At 31.8% G+C, this 26,292-nt stretch overlaps 1 protein-coding gene across 1 annotated transcript; it reads right to left on the bottom strand.

The window, feature by feature from the left end:
• Positions 1-108: 108 nt before the first annotated feature.
• LOC145934727 (dihydrolipoyllysine-residue acetyltransferase component of pyruvate dehydrogenase complex) lies at positions 109-3,900 on the bottom strand. Its single transcript, XM_083035422.1, has 11 exons — positions 3,722-3,900; positions 3,197-3,378; positions 2,938-3,122; positions 2,623-2,797; positions 2,364-2,536; positions 2,032-2,183; positions 1,812-1,954; positions 1,558-1,734; positions 1,292-1,476; positions 1,106-1,206; positions 109-1,020 (listed from the first exon to the last, which is right to left on the bottom strand). Exons 1-11 carry the CDS (start codon positions 3,846-3,848, stop codon positions 845-847), a joined length of 1,776 nt encoding a protein of 591 aa, XP_082891548.1. The 5' UTR covers positions 3,849-3,900; the 3' UTR covers positions 109-844.
• Between the last annotated feature and the right edge of the window lie 22,392 nt (positions 3,901-26,292).

The raw sequence follows: 26,292 nt of genomic DNA, 5'->3' as shown, positions 1-26,292 counted from the left end.
ATATAAAATGAATAAATGAATCAAATAAAAACACTATATGCTTTATATGCCAACAAATTTTTTTAAAAATTTCCGGATATAAATTTTTTTAACATTTATAGTAATTATAATAAAAGTATTTATATTTGATAACATTGACTAGGAAAATGTGTTGTGTACATATTTATAAGGTTCTCATCTGTTATATCTCATATATATATAGGGCCAATAATTTGCAAATATTTACAAAAGACAGAACTTACATAATGTTCTATTTACAAAGATCTAAATACAGGAGATAAAATAAATATTCTTATTTTCTATCATTCAAACCTTTTGATATTAATCTCGAGTAATTTAACCATTGTTGGATTATAAAATAATGTATGTTTGGACAATCTCATGGGAGAAATTAATATTTAACTCTTAATTTGTTTTTACTACTATTAATTAATAAACACCATAAATGTGAGAATATATCCATAAAATATTGACTGTTCTAAATATTTTTCTTTGGCAGTATAAATGTATAAATTATACCTTTAGGTCTCACAAAGTTTGATAACAACAATAAATAATATTATTTGCAATACGTTTACATATAAATCGAACTTTTTATATTTAACATTGTGCGAAAAATATAACTGATGTTCACTAATTCCTTTATTTATTTCAAAAACAGCCAACAATTATATACATTATGCAATTGTATAAATTAATATTAAGCTTCACCTTTTTATCCAAATCTCAATTTTTTTAAAAGCACAATAACATTGTTACATAAAAACAATGATATTTAATTCTCTTGATCCAAGCAAGAGAATAAGCTGTTTTTGCAATAAACACTTTCAATTATTAAAAATAATTAATACGCGTCACGTTTATACCTCGATGCCTGTATCTTACCAGCCACAAGGAAAGCTGGATCTTCCAACATTGCTCTCACAATAGCCAGAAAATTAGCTGCTTGATCCTCATCGATGGCTCTTCTATCGTAAGATAGTTTCACTGTCATTTTTGTTACCTTTGCTAACGTAGAGTCTACAAGATAAATATATTATTAGTTTTAAAAGAGAAAGAGTGCTGCACACATAATATTTTTCGTAAAAAAAAAAAAAAAAATTACCCAGTTCTTCGCGTCCCGAGCCTACAGCGAGAATAGCGGTTTGCGGAGGATTAATAACAGCTGAAAATTCCTTGATACCAAACATTCCCAAATTCGAAATTCTGCATAATAAAATTTACTTATTAAAAACTACTTACAAAAACTACTTTTTATGATCTCTTTTGTGTATTTTTGATTAAGACTTACGAGAATGTTCCTCCTTGAAATTCGTGTGGTTTGAGTTGTCCGTTTTTTGCTTTTTCGGCTAATTCTCGAATATTTTTAGAGATATCTGCTAAATTTTTAGTGGCAGTATCGAACACTATTGGTGTAATAAGACCTCCTGGTATTGCGACCGCTACACATACGTCCACCTTTGGAACTCGAACAACCTAATTATAATCATTTATATTGTAATTGAATTACATATTACGCAATTATATTACAATGTTAAACAAATGAATCGTACTAACTTGTTCATTTTCATATAACGTATTTATATCGGGACACTCAAGAAGCGCGTGAGCAACAGCCTTAGTAACAAAGTCATTAATTGATACATTTATGTCCTCCGTCTTTAGTTTTCCACGAAGCTCGATCAACTTGTCGATAGTAATGTCTATAATTGCATAAGAATGCGGTATATTTCTCTGGAAGAGAAAAATTGCTTCAATTAAATTAAATATGAAATAATTAAATTTTATTAAAAATGTTCGTAATACTGTACTTTTGATTCGCCAAGACGTTTAGCGATAACTGCGCGAATATTGGATACTTCGATATCTTTGTACGGAGATGGCTGACCAGGTGGGACGGGCGTTTTTGTTGGACTAGAAGGACGTGCTTTATCAGTCTTTGTTGGAGCCGATGCTGCAAAAATATCCATAAAATAAAAGCTCAGCTATTTTAAAAAGGTTGGCATTTGAGATCTATATGGCGTTATTTACCGGATTTAGGTGGAACCTTTTTAATATTGTGTGCCTCAATGTATGCAAGAACGTCGCTTTTCAATATACGATTTGTACGTCCAGTACCTTTGATTGAATCAGAATTCAGACCATATTCCTCCAGTAGTCTTTTCACCGCCAAACCATACACTCTACATGATATATGTTAAGTAATTATACATAAAAATAAAGCTTTTTTAATTTGTATATATATATAAATGATATATATTTGTAAACAATTTATATTTGTAAATGATTTATATTTGAAAATGATAGAAAAGTAAAAATAATTTAACTACATAAAATGACAAAAGAAATCACAATATACATACTGCCCACTTGATGATGGTCTTGCATTGATTGCTGCAGTTGGTTGAGCGGAACTTGGTGCCACAGGTGCATCTGGTTTAGTCGATGTTGGGATAACAGCCTGTTTCCAATCCATTCCTTTTTCAACTGTAACTGCTATCAATTGTCCTATTTTTACTTCAGATCCTTCTGGAACCTAACAAAAATAGTTTAAGGAACAAATAATTTAAAAATATTATTTGCAAAATTGTATATCATGATATAAAAAAGTTCAATACGTACAAGAATTTTCGCAAGTACACCTTCTTCCTCCAATTCAAAAGTCATGATGGCTTTATCTGTCTGTATGTCTGCTAATGCATCGCCCGGCTGTATTTCATCACCTTCTTTCTTCAGCCATTTTACGATTGTACCCGTCGTCATAGTCGGTGAAAGGGCAGGCATAGGAATGTTTTGTCTGAAAATTACAGATGAATAATTCAATAGCAATTTGATGCTATAATCTTGAGACTTTCAAGCATGTAAAAATACAAGCATGACTTCAATATTACTTTTTGAAGCAAATTATAACCTAATGCGCTCATTAAAGGATCATACTGGCCAGGTGGTGGTGCTTCAACTTTTGGAACAGCTGGGCTTGCTTCAGCGGGAGTTGCTGCCGCCGCCGCTGGAGGGGTTTCCACTGATCTGTCTGGCATTTCCACCGTTTTCCAATCTTCGTCAACTTCAACAGTGAGAGCTATCAGAGTTCCTACCTTGATATTATTTGTTCCTTCAGGTACCTAAACAATACATTTAATATAAATTTGTACGCAATTTCCTTCAACATGATTTATCTGTTACTGCATTGACTTACAATTATTTTGGCTAATACACCTTCGTCGTCAACTTCCATAGTGACAATAGCTTTGTCAGTCTGAATATCCGCAATAGCATCGCCAGGGTTAATAGTATCGCCTTCTTTTTTAAACCATTTTACTATAGTACCAGATTCCATAGTAGGCGATAGAGAAGGCATTAGTAGTTCTTTTCCCTTCACTGAAAGGAAAATATCTCTTTTTGTCAACGTGTCATTGTAAAAACGTAGGAACAGATATCCTTAACAATATATATAAATTAAACATTTGATTGCATAATCAAGAGTGCAGAGAAATTTATTTATATCAAGCACTAAAAAAGATTTATATGAAATATTGTATCGCAAATATATTTTTCATATTCTTTTTTTTTTTTCTTTTTTTTTTGCATCTACGTCACAAACGAGACGACTTTATTTCTCACAGATTCTGTCAATCAAATGTTAATCTTTTGAAGAAGATAACCTCCAAATCGAGATTGACATTGTAGGCAAAAAGTCATCGTTCATGAATAAATATCATACCGTCGAGAATTCTGCTGGTGTGGAAACACAATCGTTGATATTTTAAGGGCACGGATATACGCGGCGCGACACGATTAGCATATTTCAATGATAAGAGCATAAGTTTCGATCTTATTATATGCGCCATTTTTCACATCCAGCAACGTCGAGTCTGATCGAGCCAGAAAATGAGATCTATCTTTACGACCTCCAATCTTTTTGACCTGTTTGATATCTTTATGCATACATATACATATATATTCATCTATTTTCCACTTACAAATAGTTCTAAATCTCTGAAGCATGCACTAAATATATATATATTTATAATTTTTATTGATAACATTTATTTATACAAAAAAATGTTTTTATCTTGTGTTATCTTGTGTTATATTCGGTTTCCTTTACGAGAAAAAACAAGTTTATATAACATAAAAGTTTCAACTAAATTAAAATATTTAAATGTATCATAAATTGATAAAATAATGGAAAATTTAATTTACGAAAAGAAAATAATAAATATTTTAGTGGCGAAGTAATGGAGATTTTATTAAAACTAGAACACTACAAAGCGCGCGCTTCGCGCGCGCCATTTATTTCCTTCAACAATACATATAAGCTGCGGTCGAAAATGTGCTACTAATATGGAACAAAGATAGAATGATGTTTCGAATTATTCGTAGCGCATTCTCGATCCACAGCTTGTACGTTAATTACATATTATACAACAATTATAATATTTATCTTTTCATCTTTTGGTACCATGCAGACACCAGCGTACAAATTTTTTAATATGATAAACATAAAATAAGGATGCGACGGATAGGGTCAGCGGCAAAAAAGTATCGATTTCTAATATTTTAAGACGAGCCAAAAATTCATCGATTATACATTTTAATAGTACATTGATTACAGAATCTTTTGGTACCAAGCAGACAACAGCATACAAACTTTTTCATTTGCTATACATAAATTAAGGATGCGTCGCATAGGATCAGCGGCATAAATGTATCAATTTCTAATATTTTAAGACGAGCCAAAAATTCATCGATTATACATTTTAATAGTACATTGATTACAGAATCTTTTGGTACCATGCAGACATCAGCGTACAAATTTTTTAATACGATAAACATAAAATAAGGATGCGTCGCACAGGATCAGCGGTAAAAAGTATCGATTTCCAATATTTTAAGACGAGCCAAAAATTCATCGATTATACATTTTAATAGTACATTAATTACAGAATCTTTTGGTACCATGCAGACACCAGCGTACAAATTTTTTAATACGATAAACATAAAATAAGGATGCGTCGCACAGGGTCCGCGTCAAAAAAGTATCGATTTCTAATATTTTAACACGAGCCAAAAATTCATCGATTATATATTTTAATAGTACATTGATTACAGAATCTTTTGGTACCATGCAGACACCAGCGTACAAATTTTTTAATACGATAAACATAAAATAAGGATGCGTCGCACAGGATCAGCGGTAAAAAGTATCGATTTCCAATATTTTAAGACGAGCCAAAAATTCATCGATTATACATTTTAATAGTACATTAATTACAGAATCTTTTGGTACCATGCAGACACCAGCGTACAAATTTTTTAATACGATAAACATAAAATAAGGATGCGTCGCACAGGGTCCGCGTCAAAAAAGTATCGATTTCTAATATTTTAACACGAGCCAAAAATTCATCGATTATATATTTTAATAGTACATTGATTACAGAATCTTTTGGTACCATGCAGACACCAGCGTACAAATTTTTTAATACGATAAACATAAAATAAGGATGCGTCGCATAGGATCAGCGGTAAAAAAGTATCGATTTCTAATATTTTAAGACGAGCCAAAAATTCATCGATTATACATTTTAATAGTACATTGATTACAGAATCTTTTGGTACCAAGCAGACAACAGCGTACAAACTTTTTCATTTGCTATACAAAAATTAAGGATGCGTCGCATAGGGTCAGCGGCATAAATGTATCAATTTCTAATATTTTAAGACGAGCCAAAAATTCATCGATTATACATTTTAATAGTACATTGTGTACAGAATCTTTTGGTACCAAGCAGACAACAGCGTACAAACTTTTTCATTTGCTATACAAAAATTAAGGATGCGTCGCACAGGGTCAGCGGTAAAAAGTATCGAATTCCAATATTTTAAGACGAGCCAAAAATTCATCGATTATACATTTTAATAGTATATTGATTACAGAATCTTTTGGTACCAACCAGACAACAGCGTACAAATTTTTTAACTTGATATACTTAAAATAAGATTGCGTCGCATGGAATCAGCGGTAAAAAAGTATCGATTTCTAATATTTAAAGACGAGCCAAAAATTCATCGATAATACATTTTAATAGTACATTGATTACAGAATCATTTGGTACCAAACAGACACCAGCGTACAAATTTTTTAATACGATAAACATAAAATAAGGATGCGTCGCACAGGGTCAGCGGTAAAAAGTATCAATTTCTAATATTTTAAGACGAGCCAAAAATTCATCGATTATACATTTTAATAGTACATTGTGTACAGAATCTTTTGGTACCATGCAGACACCAGCGTACAAATTTTTTAATACGATAAACATAAAATAAGGATGCGTCGCACAGGGTCAGCGGTAAAAAGTATCGAATTCCAATATTTTAAGACGAGCCAAAAATTCATCGATTATACATTTCAATAGTATATTGATTACAGAATCTTTTGGTACCAACCAGACAACAGCGTACAAATTTTTTAACTTGATATACTTAAAATAAGATTGCGTCGCATGGAATCAGCGGTAAAAAAGTATCGATTTCTAATATTTAAAGACGAGCCAAAAATTCATCGATAATACATTTTAATAGTACATTGATTACAGAATCATTTGGTACCAAACAGACACCAGCGTACAAATTTTTTAATACGATAAACATAAAATAAGGATGCGTCGCACAGGGTCAGCGGTAAAAAGTATCAATTTCTAATATTTTAAGACGAGCCAAAAATTCATCGATTATACATTTTAATAGTACATTGTGTACAGAATCTTTTGGTACCATGCAGACACCAGCGTACAAATTTTTTAATACGATAAACATAAAATAAGATTGCATCGCATGGGATCAGCGGTAAAAAAGTATCGATTTCTAATATTTAAAGACGAGCCAAAAATTCATCGATTATACATTTTAATAGTACATTGATTACAGAATCATTTGGTACCAAACAGACACCAGCGTACAAATTTTTTAATACGATAAACATAAAATAAGGATGCGTCGCACAGGGTCAGCGGTAAAAAGTATCAATTTCTAATATTTTAAGACGAGCCAAAAATTCATCGATTATACATTTTAATAGTACATTGTGTACAGAATCTTTTGGTACCATGCAGACACCAGCGTACAAATTTTTTAATACGATAAACATAAAATAAGATTGCATCGCATGGGATCAGCGGTAAAAAAGTATCGATTTCTAATATTTAAAGACGAGCCAAAAATTCATCGATTATACATTTTAATAGTACATTGATTACAGAATCATTTGGTACCAAACAGACACCAGCGTACAAATTTTTTAATACGATAAACATAAAATGAGGATGCGTCGCATAGGATCAGCGGTAAAAAAGTATCGATTTCTAATATTTTAAGACGAGCCAAAAATTCATCGATTATACATTTTAATAGTACATTGATTACAGAATCTTTTGGTACCAAGCAGACAACAGCGTACAAACTTTTTCATTTGCTATACAAAAATTAAGGATGCGTCGCATAGGGTCAGCGGCATAAATGTATCAATTTCTAATATTTTAAGACGAGCCAAAAATTCATCGATTATACATTTTAATAGTACATTGTGTACAGAATCTTTTGGTACCAAGCAGACAACAGCGTACAAACTTTTTCATTTGCTATACAAAAATTAAGGATGCGTCGCACAGGGTCAGCGGTAAAAAGTATCGAATTCCAATATTTTAAGACGAGCCAAAAATTCATCGATTATACATTTTAATAGTATATTGATTACAGAATCTTTTGGTACCAACCAGACAACAGCGTACAAATTTTTTAACTTGATATACTTAAAATAAGATTGCGTCGCATGGAATCAGCGGTAAAAAAGTATCGATTTCTAATATTTAAAGACGAGCCAAAAATTCATCGATAATACATTTTAATAGTACATTGATTACAGAATCATTTGGTACCAAACAGACACCAGCGTACAAATTTTTTAATACGATAAACATAAAATAAGGATGCGTCGCACAGGGTCAGCGGTAAAAAGTATCAATTTCTAATATTTTAAGACGAGCCAAAAATTCATCGATTATACATTTTAATAGTACATTGTGTACAGAATCTTTTGGTACCATGCAGACACCAGCGTACAAATTTTTTAATACGATAAACATAAAATAAGGATGCGTCGCACAGGGTCAGCGGTAAAAAGTATCGAATTCCAATATTTTAAGACGAGCCAAAAATTCATCGATTATACATTTCAATAGTATATTGATTACAGAATCTTTTGGTACCAACCAGACAACAGCGTACAAATTTTTTAACTTGATATACTTAAAATAAGATTGCGTCGCATGGAATCAGCGGTAAAAAAGTATCGATTTCTAATATTTAAAGACGAGCCAAAAATTCATCGATAATACATTTTAATAGTACATTGATTACAGAATCATTTGGTACCAAACAGACACCAGCGTACAAATTTTTTAATACGATAAACATAAAATAAGGATGCGTCGCACAGGGTCAGCGGTAAAAAGTATCAATTTCTAATATTTTAAGACGAGCCAAAAATTCATCGATTATACATTTTAATAGTACATTGTGTACAGAATCTTTTGGTACCATGCAGACACCAGCGTACAAATTTTTTAATACGATAAACATAAAATAAGATTGCATCGCATGGGATCAGCGGTAAAAAAGTATCGATTTCTAATATTTAAAGACGAGCCAAAAATTCATCGATTATACATTTTAATAGTACATTGATTACAGAATCATTTGGTACCAAACAGACACCAGCGTACAAATTTTTTAATACGATAAACATAAAATGAGGATGCGTCGCATAGGATCAGCGGTAAAAAAGTATCGATTTCTAATATTTTAAGACGAGCCAAAAATTGATCGATTATACATTTTAATAGTACATTGATTACAGAATCTTTTGGTACCAAGCAGACAACAGCGTACAAACTTTTTCATTTGCTATACAAAAATTAAGGATGCGTCGCATAGGGTCAGCGGCATAAATGTATCAATTTCTAATATTTTAAGACGAGCCAAAAATTCATCGATTATACATTTTAATAGTACATTGATTACAGAATCTTTTGGTACCATGCAGACACCAGCGTACAAATTTTTTAATACGATAAACATAAAATAAGGATGCGTCGCACAGGATCAGCGGTAAAAAGTATCGATTTACAATATTTTAAGACGAGCCAAAAATTCATCGATTATACATTTTAATAGTACATTAATTACAGAATCTTTTGGTACCATGCAGACACCAGCGTACAAATTTTTTAATACGATAAACATAAAATAAGGATGCGTCACACAGGGTCCGCGTCAAAAAAGTATCGATTTCTAATATTTTAACACGAGCCAAAAATTCATCGATTATATATTTTAATAGTACATTGATTACAGAATCTTTTGGTACCATGCAGACACCAGCGTACAAACTTTTTCATTTGCTATACAAAAATTAAGGATGCGTCGCACAGGGTCAGCGGTAAAAAGTATCGAATTCCAATATTTTAAGACGAGCCAAAAATTCATCGATTATACATTTTAATAGTATATTGATTACAGAATCTTTTGGTACCAACCAGACAACAGCGTACAAATTTCTTAACTTGATATACTTAAAATAAGATTGCGTCGCATGGAATCAGCGGTAAAAAAGTATCGATTTCTAATATTTAAAGACGAGCCAAAAATTCATCGATAATACATTTTAATAGTACATTGATTACAGAATCATTTGGTACCAAACAGACACCAGCGTACAAATTTTTTAATACGATAAACATAAAATAAGGATGCGTCGCACAGGGTCAGCGGTAAAAAGTATCAATTTCTAATATTTTAAGACGAGCCAAAAATTCATCGATTATACATTTTAATAGTACATTGTGTACAGAATCTTTTGGTACCATGCAGACACCAGCGTACAAATTTTTTAATACGATAAACATAAAATAAGGATGCGTCGCACAGGGTCAGCGGTAAAAAGTATCGAATTCCAATATTTTAAGACGAGCCAAAAATTCATCGATTATACATTTCAATAGTATATTGATTACAGAATCTTTTGGTACCAACCAGACAACAGCGTACAAATTTTTTAACTTGATATACTTAAAATAAGATTGCGTCGCATGGAATCAGCGGTAAAAAAGTATCGATTTCTAATATTTAAAGACGAGCCAAAAATTCATCGATAATACATTTTAATAGTACATTGATTACAGAATCATTTGGTACCAAACAGACACCAGCGTACAAATTTTTTAATACGATAAACATAAAATAAGGATGCGTCGCACAGGGTCAGCGGTAAAAAGTATCAATTTCTAATATTTTAAGACGAGCCAAAAATTCATCGATTATACATTTTAATAGTACATTAATTACAGAATCTTTTGGTACCATGCAGACACCAGCGTACAAATTTTTTAATACGATAAACATAAAATAAGGATGCGTCGCACAGGGTCCGCGTCAAAAAAGTATCGATTTCTAATATTTTAACACGAGCCAAAAATTCATCGATTATATATTTTAATAGTACATTGATTACAGAATCTTTTGGTACCATGCAGACACCAGCGTACAAATTTTTTAATACGATAAACATAAAATAAGGATGCGTCGCATAGGATCAGCGGTAAAAAAGTATCGATTTCTAATATTTTAAGACGAGCCAAAAATTCATCGATTATACATTTTAATAGTACATTGATTACAGAATCTTTTGGTACCATGCAGACACCAGCGTACAAATTTTTTAATACGATAAACATAAAATAAGGATGCGTCGCACAGGATCAGCGGTAAAAAGTATCGATTTACAATATTTTAAGACGAGCCAAAAATTCATCGATTATACATTTTAATAGTACATTAATTACAGAATCTTTTGGTACCATGCAGACACCAGCGTACAAATTTTTTAATACGATAAACATAAAATAAGGATGCGTCACACAGGGTCCGCGTCAAAAAAGTATCGATTTCTAATATTTTAACACGAGCCAAAAATTCATCGATTATATATTTTAATAGTACATTGATTACAGAATCTTTTGGTACCATGCAGACACCAGCGTACAAACTTTTTCATTTGCTATACAAAAATTAAGGATGCGTCGCACAGGGTCAGCGGTAAAAAGTATCGAATTCCAATATTTTAAGACGAGCCAAAAATTCATCGATTATACATTTTAATAGTATATTGATTACAGAATCTTTTGGTACCAACCAGACAACAGCGTACAAATTTCTTAACTTGATATACTTAAAATAAGATTGCGTCGCATGGAATCAGCGGTAAAAAAGTATCGATTTCTAATATTTAAAGACGAGCCAAAAATTCATCGATAATACATTTTAATAGTACATTGATTACAGAATCATTTGGTACCAAACAGACACCAGCGTACAAATTTTTTAATACGATAAACATAAAATAAGGATGCGTCGCACAGGGTCAGCGGTAAAAAGTATCAATTTCTAATATTTTAAGACGAGCCAAAAATTCATCGATTATACATTTTAATAGTACATTGTGTACAGAATCTTTTGGTACCATGCAGACACCAGCGTACAAATTTTTTAATACGATAAACATAAAATAAGGATGCGTCGCACAGGGTCAGCGGTAAAAAGTATCGAATTCCAATATTTTAAGACGAGCCAAAAATTCATCGATTATACATTTCAATAGTATATTGATTACAGAATCTTTTGGTACCAACCAGACAACAGCGTACAAATTTTTTAACTTGATATACTTAAAATAAGATTGCGTCGCATGGAATCAGCGGTAAAAAAGTATCGATTTCTAATATTTAAAGACGAGCCAAAAATTCATCGATAATACATTTTAATAGTACATTGATTACAGAATCATTTGGTACCAAACAGACACCAGCGTACAAATTTTTTAATACGATAAACATAAAATAAGGATGCGTCGCACAGGGTCAGCGGTAAAAAGTATCAATTTCTAATATTTTAAGACGAGCCAAAAATTCATCGATTATACATTTTAATAGTACATTGTGTACAGAATCTTTTGGTACCATGCAGACACCAGCGTACAAATTTTTTAATACGATAAACATAAAATAAGATTGCATCGCATGGGATCAGCGGTAAAAAAGTATCGATTTCTAATATTTAAAGACGAGCCAAAAATTCATCGATTATACATTTTAATAGTACATTGATTACAGAATCATTTGGTACCAAACAGACACCAGCGTACAAATTTTTTTATACGATAAACATAAAATGAGGATGCGTCGCATAGGATCAGCGGTAAAAAAGTATCGATTTCTAATATTTTAAGACGAGCCAAAAATTGATCGATTATACATTTTAATAGTACATTGATTACAGAATCTTTTGGTACCAAGCAGACAACAGCGTACAAACTTTTTCATTTGCTATACAAAAATTAAGGATGCGTCGCATAGGGTCAGCGGCATAAATGTATCAATTTCTAATATTTTAAGACGAGCCAAAAATTCATCGATTATACATTTTAATAGTACATTGTGTACAGAATCTTTTGGTACCATGCAGACACCAGCGTACAAATTTTTTAATACGATAAACATAAAATAAGGATGCGTCGCACAGGGTCAGCGGTAAAAAGTATCGAATTCCAATATTTTAAGACGAGCCAAAAATTCATCGATTATACATTTTAATAGTACATTGATTACAGAATCTTTTGGTACCATGCAGACACCAGCGTACAAATTTTATAATACGATAAACATAAAATAAGGATGCGTCGCACAGGATCAGCGGTAAAAAGTATCGATTTCCAATATTTTAAGACGAGCCAAAAATTCATCGATTATACATTTTAATAGTACATTAATTACAGAATCTTTTGGTACCATGCAGACACCAGCGTACAAATTTTTTAATACGATAAACATAAAATAAGGATGCGTCGCACAGGGTCCGCGTCAAAAAAGTATCGATTTCTAATATTTTAACACGAGCCAAAAATTCATCGATTATATATTTTAATAGTACATTGATTACAGAATCTTTTGGTACCATGCAGACACCAGCGTACAAATTTTTTAATACGATAAACATAAAATAAGGATGCGTCGCATAGGATCAGCGGTAAAAAAGTATCGATTTCTAATATTTTAAGACGAGCCAAAAATTCATCGATTATACATTTTAATAGTACATTGATTACAGAATCTTTTGGTACCAAGCAGACAACAGCGTACAAACTTTTTCATTTGCTATACAAAAATTAAGGATGCGTCGCATAGGGTCAGCGGCATAAATGTATCAATTTCTAATAATTTAAGACGAGCCAAAAATTCATCGATTATACATTTTAATAGTACATTGTGTACAGAATCTTTTGGTACCAAGCAGACAACAGCGTACAAACTTTTTCATTTGCTATACAAAAATTAAGGATGCGTCGCACAGGGTCAGCGGTAAAAAGTATCGAATTCCAATATTTTAAGACGAGCCAAAAATTCATCGATTATACATTTTAATAGTACATTGTGTACAGAATCGTTTGGTACCAAGCAGACAACAGCGTACAAACTTTTTCATTTGCTATACAAAAATTAAGGATGCGTCGCACAGGGTCAGCGGTAAAAAGTATCGAATTCCAATATTTTAAGACGAGCCAAAAATTCATCGATTATACATTTTAATAGTATATTGATTACAGAATCTTTTGGTACCAACCAGACAACAGTGTACAAATTTTTTAACTTGATATACTTAAAATAAGATTGCGTCGCATGGAATCAGCGGTAAAAAAGTATCGATTTCTAATATTTAAAGACGAGCCAAAAATTCATCGATAATACATTTTAATAGTACATTGATTACAGAATCATTTGGTACCAAACAGACACCAGCGTACAAATTTTTTAATACGATAAACATAAAATAAGGATGCGTCGCACAGGGTCAGCGGTAAAAAGTATCAATTTCTAATATTTTAAGACGAGCCAAAAATTCATCGATTATACATTTTAATAGTACATTGTGTACAGAATCTTTTGGTACCATGCAGACACCAGCGTACAAATTTTTTAATACGATAAACATAAAATAAGGATGCGTCGCACAGGGTCAGCGGTAAAAAGTATCGAATTCCAATATTTTAAGACGAGCCAAAAATTCATCGATTATACATTTCAATAGTATATTGATTACAGAATCTTTTGGTACCAACCAGACAACAGCGTACAAATTTTTTAACTTGATATACTTAAAATAAGATTGCGTCGCATGGAATCAGCGGTAAAAAAGTATCGATTTCTAATATTTAAAGACGAGCCAAAAATTCATCGATAATACATTTTAATAGTACATTGATTACAGAATCATTTGGTACCAAACAGACACCAGCGTACAAATTTTTTAATACGATAAACATAAAATAAGGATGCGTCGCACAGGGTCAGCGGTAAAAAGTATCAATTTCTAATATTTTAAGACGAGCCAAAAATTCATCGATTATACATTTTAATAGTACATTGTGTACAGAATCTTTTGGTACCATGCAGACACCAGCGTACAAATTTTTTAATACGATAAACATAAAATAAGATTGCATCGCATGGGATCAGCGGTAAAAAAGTATCGATTTCTAATATTTAAAGACGAGCCAAAAATTCATCGATTATACATTTTAATAGTACATTGATTACAGAATCATTTGGTACCAAACAGACACCAGCGTACAAATTTTTTAATACGATAAACATAAAATGAGGATGCGTCGCATAGGATCAGCGGTAAAAAAGTATCGTTTTCTAATATTTTAAGACGAGCCAAAAATTCATCGATTATACATTTTAATAGTACATTGATTACAGAATCTTTTGGTACCAAGCAGACAACAGCGTACAAACTTTTTCATTTGCTATACAAAAATTAAGGATGCGTCGCATAGGGTCAGCGGCATAAATGTATCAATTTCTAATATTTTAAGACGAGCCAAAAATTCATCGATTATACATTTTAATAGTACATTGTGTACAGAATCTTTTGGTACCATGCAGACACCAGCGTACAAATTTTTTAATACGATAAACATAAAATAAGGATGCGTCGCACAGGGTCAGCGGTAAAAAGTATCGAATTCCAATATTTTAAGACGAGCCAAAAATTCATCGATTATACATTTTAATAGTACATTGATTACAGAATCTTTTGGTACCATGCAGACACCAGCGTACAAATTTTATAATACGATAAACATAAAATAAGGATGCGTCGCATAGGATCAGCGGTAAAAAAGTATCGATTTCTAATATTTTAAGACGAGCCAAAAATTCATCGATTATACATTTTAATAGTACATTGATTACAGAATCATTTGGTACCAAACAGACACCAGCGTACAAATTTTTTAATACGATAAACATAAAATGAGGATGCGTCGCATAGGATCAGCGGTAAAAAAGTATCGATTTCTAATATTTTAAGACGAGCCAAAAATTCATCGATTATACATTTTAATAGTACATTGATTACAGAATCTTTTGGTACCAAGCAGACAACAGCGTACAAACTTTTTCATTTGTAATACAAAAATTAAGGATGCGTCGCATAGGGTCAGCGGCATAAATGTATCAATTTCTAATATTTTAAGACGAGCCAAAAATTCATCGATTATACATTTTAATAGTACATTGATTACAGAATAATTTGGTACCAAACAGACACCAGCGTACAAATTTTTTAATACGATAAACATAAAATGAGGATGCGTCGCATAGGATCAGCGGTAAAAAAGTATCGATTTCTAATATTTTAAGACGAGCCAAAAATTGATCGATTATACATTTTAATAGTACATTGATTACAGAATCTTTTGGTACCAAGCAGACAACAGCGTACAAACTTTTTCATTTGCTATACAAAAATTAAGGATGCGTCGCATAGGGTCAGCGGCATAAATGTATCAATTTCTAATATTTTAAGACGAGCCAAAAATTCATCGATTATACATTTTAATAGTACATTGATTACAGAATCTTTTGGTACCATGCAGACACCAGCGTACAAATTTTTTAATACGATAAACATAAAATAAGGATGCGTCGCACAGGATCAGCGGTAAAAAGTATCGATTTACAATATTTTAAGACGAGCCAAAAATTCATCGATTATACATTTTAATAGTACATTAATTACAGAATCTTTTGGTACCATGCAGACACCAGCGTACAAATTTTTTAATACGATAAACATAAAATAAGGATGCGTCACACAGGGTCCGCGTCAAAAAAGTATCGATTTCTAATATTTTAACACGAGCCAAAAATTCATCGATTATATATTTTAATAGTACATTGATTACAGAATCTTTTGGTACCATGCAGACACCAGCGTACAAATTTTTTAATACGATAAACATAAAATAAGGATGCGTCGCATAGGATCAGCGGTAAAAAAGTATCGATTTCTAATATTTTAAGACGAGCCAAAAATTCATCGATTATACATTTTAATAGTACATTGATTACAGAATCTTTTGGTACCAAGCAGACAACAGCGTACAAACTTTTTCATTTGCTATACAAAAATTAAGGATGCGTCGCATAGGGTCAGCGGCATAAATGTATCAATTTCTAATAATTTAAGACGAGCCAAAAATTCATCGATTATACATTTTAATAGTACATTGTGTACAGAATCTTTTGGTACCAAGCAGACAACAGCGTACAAACTTTTTCATTTGCTATACAAAAATTAAGGATGCGTCGCACAGGGTCAGCGGTAAAAAGTATCGAATTCCAATATTTTAAGACGAGCCAAAAATTCATCGATTATACATTTTAATAGTATATTGATTACAGAATCTTTTGGTACCAACCAGACAACAGCGTACAAATTTTTTAACTTGATATACTTAAAATAAGATTGCGTCGCATGGAATCAGCGGTAAAAAAGTATCGATTTCTAATATTTAAAGACGAGCCAAAAATTCATCGATAATACATTTTAATAGTACATTGATTACAGAATCATTTGGTACCAAACAGACACCAGCGTACAAATTTTTTAATACGATAAACATAAAATAAGGATGCGTCGCACAGGGTCAGCGGTAAAAAGTATCAATTTCTAATATTTTAAGACGAGCCAAAAATTCATCGATTATACATTTTAATAGTACATTGTGTACAGAATCTTTTGGTACCATGCAGACACCAGCGTACAAATTTTTTAATACGATAAACATAAAATAAGGATGCGTCGCACAGGGTCAGCGGTAAAAAGTATCGAATTCCAATATTTTAAGACGAGCCAAAAATTCATCGATTATACATTTCAATAGTATATTGATTACAGAATCTTTTGGTACCAACCAGACAACAGCGTACAAATTTTTTAACTTGATATACTTAAAATAAGATTGCGTCGCATGGAATCAGCGGTAAAAAAGTATCGATTTCTAATATTTAAAGACGAGCCAAAAATTCATCGATAATACATTTTAATAGTACATTGATTACAGAATCATTTGGTACCAAACAGACACCAGCGTACAAATTTTTTAATACGATAAACATAAAATGAGGATGCGTCGCATAGGATCAGCGGTAAAAAAGTATCGATTTCTAATATTTTAAGACGAGCCAAAAATTCATCGATTATACATTTTAATAGTACATTGATTACAGAATCTTTTGGTACCAAGCAGACAACAGCGTACAAACTTTTTCATTTGTAATACAAAAATTAAGGATGCGTCGCATAGGGTCAGCGGCATAAATGTATCAATTTCTAATATTTTAAGACGAGCCAAAAATTCATCGATTATACATTTTAATAGTACATTGTGTACAGAATCTTTTGGTACCATGCAGACACCAGCGTACAAATTTTTTAATACGATAAACATAAAATAAGGATGCGTCGCACAGGGTCAGCGGTAAAAAGTATCGAATTCCAATATTTTAAGACGAGCCAAAAATTCATCGATTATACATTTTAATAGTATATTGATTACAGAATCTTTTGGTACCAACCAGACAACAGCGTACAAATTTTTTAACTTGATATACTTAAAATAAGATTGCGTCGCATGGAATCAGCGGTAAAAAAGTATCGATTTCTAATATTTAAAGACGAGCCAAAAATTCATCGATAATACATTTTAATAGTACATTGATTACAGAATCATTTGGTACCAAACAGACACCAGCGTACAAATTTTTTAATACGATAAACATAAAATAAGGATGCGTCGCACAGGGTCCGCGTCAAAAAAGTATCGATTTCTAATATTTAAAGACGAGCCAAAAATTCATCGATTATACATTTTAATAGTACATTGATTACAGAATCATTTGGTACCAAACAGACACCAGCGTACAAATTTTTTAATACGATAAACATAAAATAAGGATGCGTCGCATAGGATCAGCGGTAAAAAAGTATCCATTTCTAATATTTTAAGACGAGCCAAAAATTCATCGATTATACATTTTAATAGTACATTGATTACAGAATCTTTTGGTACCAAGCAGACAACAGCGTACAAACTTTTTCATTTGCTATACAAAAATTAAGGATGCGTCGCATAGGGTCAGCGGCATAAATGTATCAATTTCTAATATTTTAAGACGAGCCAAAAATTCATCGATTATACATTTTAATAGTACATTGTGTACAGAATCTTTTGGTACCATGCAGACACCAGCGTACAAATTTTTTAATACGATAAACATAAAATAAGGATGCGTCGCACAGGGTCAGCGGTAAAAAGTATCGAATTCCAATATTTTAAGACGAGCCAAAAATTCATCGATTATACATTTTAATAGTACATTGATTACAGAATCTTTTGGTACCATGCAGACACCAGCGTACAAATTTTATAATACGATAAACATAAAATAAGGATGCGTCGCATAGGATCAGCGGTAAAAAAGTATCGATTTCTAATATTTTAAGACGAGCCAAAAATTCATCGATTATACATTTTAATAGTACATTGATTACAGAATCTTTTGGTACCAAGCAGACAACAGCGTACAAACTTTTTCATTTGTAATACAAAAATTAAGGATGCGTCGCATAGGGTCAGCGGCATAAATGTATCAATTTCTAATATTTTAAGACGAGCCAAAAATTCATCGATTATACATTTTAATAGTACATTGTGTACAGAATCTTTTGGTCCCATGCAGACACCAGCGTACAAATTTTTTAATACGATAAACATAAAATAAGGATGCGTCGCACAGGGTCAGCGGTAAAAAGTATCGAATTCCAATATTTTAAGACGAGCCAAAAATTCATCGATTATACATTTTAATAGTATATTGATTACAGAATCTTTTGGTACCAACCAGACAACAGCGTACAAATTTTTTAACTTGATATACTTAAAATAAGATTGCGTCGCATGGAATCAGCGGTAAAAAAGTATCGATTTCTAATATTTAAAGACGAGCCAAAAATTCATCGATTATACATTTTAATAGTACATTGATTACAGAATCATTTGGTACCAAACAGACACCAGCGTACAAATTTTTTAATACGATAAACATAAAATAAGGATGCGTCGCACAGGGTCCGCGTCAAAAAAGTATCGATTTCTAATATTTTAAGACGAGCCAAAAATTCATCGATTATACATTTTAATAGTACATTGATTACAGAATCTTTTGGTACCAAGCAGACAACAGCGTACAAACTTTTTCATTTGCTATACAAAAATTAAGGATGCGTCGCATAGGGTCAGCGGCATAAATGTATCAATTTCTAATATTTTAAGACGAGCCAAAAATTCATCGATTATACATTTTAATAGTACATTGTGTACAGAATCTTTTGGTACCATGCAGACACCAGCGTACAAATTTTTTAATACGATAAACATAAAATAAGGATGCGTCGCACAGGGTCAGCGGTAAAAAGTATCGAATTCCAATATTTTAAGACGAGCCAAAAATTCATCGATTATACATTTTAATAGTACATTGATTACAGAATCTTTTGGTACCATGCAGACACCAGCGTACAAATTTTATAATACGATAAACATAAAATAAGGATGCGTCGCATAGGATCAGCGGTAAAAAAGTATCGATTTCTAATATTTTAAGACGAGCCAAAAATTCATCGATTATACATTTTAATAGTACATTGATTACAGAATCTTTTGGTACCAAGCAGACAACAGCGTACAAACTTTTTCATTTGTAATACAAAAATTAAGGATGCGTCGCATAGGATCAGCGGCATAAATGTATCAATTTCTAATATTTTAAGACGAGCCAAAAATTCATCGATTATACATTTTAATAGTACATTGTGTACAGAATCTTTTGGTACCATGCAGACACCAGCGTACAAATTTTTTAATACGATAAACATAAAATAAGGATGCGTCGCACAGGGTCAGCGGTAAAAAGTATCGAATTCCAATATTTTAAGACGAGCCAAAAATTCATCGATTATACATTTTAATAGTACATTGTGTACAGAATCTTTTGGTACCATGCAGACACCAGCGTACAAATTTTATAATACGATAAACATAAAATAAGGATGCGTCGCATAGGATCAGCGGTAAAAAAGTATCGATTTCTAATATTTTAAGACGAGCCAAAAATTCATCGATTATACATTTTAATAGTACATTGATTACAGAATCTTTTGGTACCAAGCAGACAACATCGTACAAACTTTTTCATTTGTAATACAAAAATTAAGGATGCGTCGCATAGGGTCAGCGGCATAAATGTATCAATTTCTAATATTTTAAGACGAGCCAAAAATTCATCGATTATACATTTTAATAGTACATTGTGTACAGAATCTTTTGCTCCCATGCAGACACCAGCGTACAAATTTTTTAATACGATAAACATAAAATAAGGATGCGTCGCACAGGGTCAGCGGTAAAAAGTATCGAATTCCAATATTTTCAGACGAGCCAAAAATTCATCGATTATACATTTTAATAGTATATTGATTACAGAATCTTTTGGTACCAACCAGACAACAGCGTACAAATTTTTTAACTTGATATACTTAAAATAAGATTGCGTCGCATGGAATCAGCGGGAAAAAAGTATCGATTTCTAATATTTAAAGACGAGCCAAAAATTCATCGATAATACATTTTAATAGTACATTGATTACAGAATCATTTGGTACCAAACAGACACCAGCGTACAAATTTTTTAATACGATAAACATAAAATAAGGATGCGTCGCACAGGGTCCGCGTCAAAAAAGTATCGATTTCTAATATTTTAACACGAGCCAAAAATTCATCGATTATACATTTTAATAGTACATTGTGTACAGAATCTTTTGGTACCATGCAGACACCAGCGTACAAATTTTTTAATACGATAAACATAAAATAAGATTGCATCGCATGGGATCAGCGGTAAAAAAGTATCGATTTCTAATATTTAAAGACGAGCCAAAAATTCATCGATTATACATTTTAATAGTACATTGATTACAGAATCATTTGGTACCAAACAGACACCAGCGTACAAATTTTTTAATACGATAAACATAAAATAAGGATGCGTCGCATAGGATCAGCGGTAAAAAAGTATCGATTTCTAATATTTTAAGACGAGCCAAAAATTCATCGATTATACATTTTAATAGTACATTGATTACAGAATCTTTTGGTACCAAGCAGACAACAGCGTACAAACTTTTTCATTTGCTATACAAAAATTAAGGATGCGTCGCATAGGGTCAGCGGCATAAATGTATCAATTTCTAATATTTTAAGACGAGCCAAAAATTCATCGATTATACATTTTAATAGTACATTGATTACAGAATCTTTTGGTACCATGCAGACACCAGCGTACAAATTTTTTAATACGATAAACATAAAATAAGGATGCGTCGCACAGGGTCAGCGGTAAAAAGTATCGAATTCCAATATTTTAAGACGAGCCAAAAATTCATCGATTATACATTTTAATAGTACATTGATTACAGAATCTTTTGGTACCATGCAGACACCAGCGTACAAATTTTATAATACGATAAACATAAAATAAGGATGCGTCGCATAGGATCAGCGGTAAAAAAGTATCGATTTCTAATATTTTAAGACGAGCCAAAAATTCATCGATTATACATTTTAATAGTACATTGATTACAGAATCTTTTGGTACCAAGCAGACAACAGCGTACAAACTTTTTCATTTTTAATACAAAAATTAAGGATGCGTCGCATAGGGTCAGCGGCATAAATGTATCAATTTCTAATATTTTAAGACGAGCCAAAAATTCATCGATTGTACATTTTAATAGTACATTGTGTACAGAATCTTTTGGTACCATGCAGACACCAGCGTACAAATTTTTTAATACGATAAACATAAAATAAGGATGCGTCGCACAGGGTCAGCGGTAAAAAGTATCGAATTCCAATATTTTAAGACGAGCCAAAAATTCATCGATTATACATTTTAATAGTACATTGTGTACAGAATCTTTTGGTACCATGCAGACACCAGCGTACAAATTTTTTAATACGATAAACATAAAATAAGGATGCGTCGCACAGGGTCAGCGGTAAAAAGTATCGAATTCCAATATTTTAAGACGAGCCAAAAATTCATCGATTATACATTTTAATAGTACATTGATTACAGAATCTTTTGGTACCAACCAGACAACAGCGTACAAATTTTTTAACTTGATATACATAAAATAAGATTGCGTCGCATGGGATCAGCGGTAAAAAAGTATCGATTTCTAATATTTAAAGACGAGCCAAAAATTCATCGATTATACATTTTAATAGTACATTGATTACAGAATCATTTGGTACCAAACAGACACCAGCGTACAAATTTTTTAATACGATAAACATAAAATAAGGATGCGTCGCACAGGGTCAGCGGTAAAAAGTATCGATTTCCAATATTTTAAGACGAGCCAAAAATTCATCGATTATACATTTTAATAGTACATTGATTACAGAATCATTTGGTACCAAACAGACACCAGCGTACAAATTTTTTAATACGATAAACATAAAATAAGGATGCGTCGCACAGGGTCAGCGGTAAAAAGTATCGATTTCCAATATTTTAAGACGAGCCAAAAATTCATCGATTATACATTTTAATAGTACATTGATTACAGAATCATTTGGTACCAAACAGACACCAGCGTACAAATTTTTTAATACGATAAACATAAAATAAGTATGCGTCGCACAGGGTCCGCGTCAAAAAAGTATGGATTTCTAATATTTAAAGACGAGCCAAAAATTCATTGATTATACATTTTAATAGTACATTGATTACAGAATCATTTGGTACCAAACAGACATCAGCGTACAAATTTTTTAATACGATAAACATAAAATAAGGATGCGTCGCACAGGGTCAGCGGTAAAAAGTATCGATTTCTAATATTTTAAGGCGAGCCAAAAATTCATCGTATATATATTTCAATAGTGTATTGTTTGCAGATTATCTTTGTACCATAAGTATACCAGCGTACTACCTTTTTGGTCCAATATACGTTATATAATTCTGCGCCGTATGGGATTTGTGGCTTAAAAATTTTAATTTTCGATATTTCAAAACGTGCAAAAAATTAATCTTATACAGGGTGTCCGGTAATAGTCGCATCAACCGTCGTGTGCAGGTAGAGCTAGTTAAACCGAGTAGAAAAGTCCTCTACCATTTTGCGATATTCTCAATAATAAGAGAGAAATAAATTAAAGAAAATCAGCCAATTCGCGCGATGATAAGCGTGCGGCGAGAAGAGACAGCCCACTCGGGGGTCCAGAGTTAGCGCTACTCGTATGGAGTTACTGTCTTTTGTAAAGCGCTCCTCCCCGCTTCATCGCGCGCTTAGCAACCGTGTAACATTATACTGTTTCTTTTCGCCGCATGCTTAGTAACGACATAAAACTGGGCTGTCTCTTCTCGTCGTCGTTACGCGAATTGGCCGATCTTTATTAATTAATATCTCTCTTATTATTGAGAATATCGCAAAATGGTAGAGGACTTTTCTACTCGGTTTAACTAGCTCTACCTGCACACGACGGTTGATGCGACTATTACCGGACACCCTGTATACATTTTAACAGTACATTGTCTGCACATTATCACGAGTTATGCGTGACTGCATGCATATATCGCTGTAATATATGTCGAAACTCATTTCTACTGCGCATTCGGAATTCGAATTATATCAAGATTATCGAAAAGTGTCGGACGATATATATTTGTGACTCTAATTAAGAAAATAATTTTTGTTTTAATAATTATATCTACGAAACCTTAATTGTAAATTTGTATTCATGTCTCACTTCTATTCTTAACTTAATAAATATACTACTTCTTATTTAAATAAATATATTAGAAAATATTAATATAGTAAGGTTATTAAATTTTAAAATAGTAATATGTTATAAAAATTAAAATAGCAATATATTGTAAATAATATGTTGTAATATCTTATCCTCGATTAATATTTTTGTTACAGAAATCAGCTGATTAAAACGTTAATTTGCTAATTAATTTTTAAAATAAGAATATGTTATAACATTTAAAATAATATGTTTTAAATAATGTAATATATAATTCCTTAAACTCGATTAATATTTATAACAGCTATCAGCTGATATCTGTCAAAAAATATTAATCGAGTTTAAGGAATTATATATTATTTTAATTTTTATAACATATTTTTATTTTAAAATTTAATTGGCAATGTAATGCTTTAATCATCTGATTTCTGTAAAAAAATATTAATGTAGTTTAAACAAACTTTATATAAATACATCATACTTTTTTTAATAAAATCGAGGAATGGCATAACGCGCGCTTGTGTTATTCTAGTCTTTTTCTAAAAAAGACATATTAAGTCGATTCTCGCAAGTATTGTTGCCTCCGCAAAAATATTAATCAAAATTTAAAGTATTATAACATATTATTTAAAACATGTCATTATTTTATTTAATTTTATTTTGGACTAACTGTCAAACTGCTAACTGCTAACCCTCACGATGACAGCCTCTTCATGCTACAAATATAACACATAAGGCGAATGTCAAAAATATTAATCAAGTTTAAAGTATTATAACATATTATTTAAAACATATTATTATTTTATTTTATTTTATTTTGGACTAACTGTCAAACTGCTAACTGCTAACCCTCGTGATGACAGCCTTTCGATGCTACGAATATAACACAACGCGTATCGACAGAGAGCCAATCAGCATCGCGGAAAAGCGACAACAATGTCAATAACATGCCTTTTTTAGAAAGGGGATTAATTTTTGGCGCGCTTTAAATATATTTAAAATTGAAATTTTGTAACCGCGGACTCCATACGTCGCAAATTAATTTTAGGCATTTTATATCAAAAAGTTTGTAAGCTCTTGTGCTCTTGGTACCATAATTATCTACTAACTATGTACTTTTGAACTGTATATACGATTAATTTTTGGCGCGCCATAAATATATTGAAAATCGAAATTTTGTCACCGCGGACCCCATTCGTCGCATATTAATTATACGCATTTTATATCAAAAAGTTTGTAGGCTCTTGTGCTAATGGTACCATAATTATCTGCTAACTATGTACTCTTGAAATGTATATACGATTAATTTTTGGCGCGCCATAAATCTATTGAAAATCGAAATTTTGTCACCGCGGACCCCATACGTCGCATATTAATTATACGCATTTTATATCAAAAAGTTTGTAGGCTCTTGTGCTAATGGTACCATAATTATCTGCTAACTATGTACTCTTGAAATGTATATACGATTAATTTTTGGCGCGCCATAATTATATTGAAAATCGAAAGTTTGTCACCACGGACCCCATACGTCGCATATTAATTATACGCATTTTATATCAAAAAGTTTGTAGGCTCTTGTGCTAATGGTACCATTATTATCTACTAACTATGTACTCTTGAAATGTATATACGATTAATTTTTGGCGCGCTTTAAATATATTGAAAATCGAAATTTTGTCATCGCGGACCCCATAATCTGTATATAATATACTATTAAAAAAAACACACGATTAATTTTTGGCTCTGTTTAAAATATATAAAATCGATACTTTATTGCCGCGGACGCTATATAACGCAGACTTTTTTTATGTGTATTAAACGAAAAAATTTGTACGCTGTAATCCGTTTGATACGAAAGTAATCTGTATAATTGTTGGCTCTGTTTATAATATTTAAAATCGATACTTTATTGCCGCGGACGCTATATAACGCAGTCTTTCATTATG

Source organism: Prenolepis imparis, unplaced genomic scaffold (genome assembly GCF_030444845.1).
Source record: "Prenolepis imparis isolate NDT839.2.m4 unplaced genomic scaffold, iyPreImpa1.0 SCAF_4, whole genome shotgun sequence".
Classification (NCBI taxonomy): Eukaryota; Metazoa; Arthropoda; class Insecta; order Hymenoptera; family Formicidae; genus Prenolepis; species Prenolepis imparis.
This window is presented reverse-complemented; position numbering and strand designations above follow the sequence as displayed.

Bases quoted from the DNA above. Each gene is read 5' to 3' on its own strand.
- LOC145934727 (XM_083035422.1), bottom strand. From the start codon at position 3,848: ATGGCGCATATAATAAGATCGAAACTTATGCTCTTATCATTGAAATAT. The intron at 1,207-1,291 runs GTAAGTCTTAAT...TTTATTATGCAG, and splicing joins TTTCAAGGAGGAACATTCTC to AATTTCGAATTTGGGAATGT. The intron at 1,021-1,105 runs GTAATTTTTTTT...TTTATCTTGTAG, and splicing joins CTCGGGACGCGAAGAACTGG to ACTCTACGTTAGCAAAGGTA.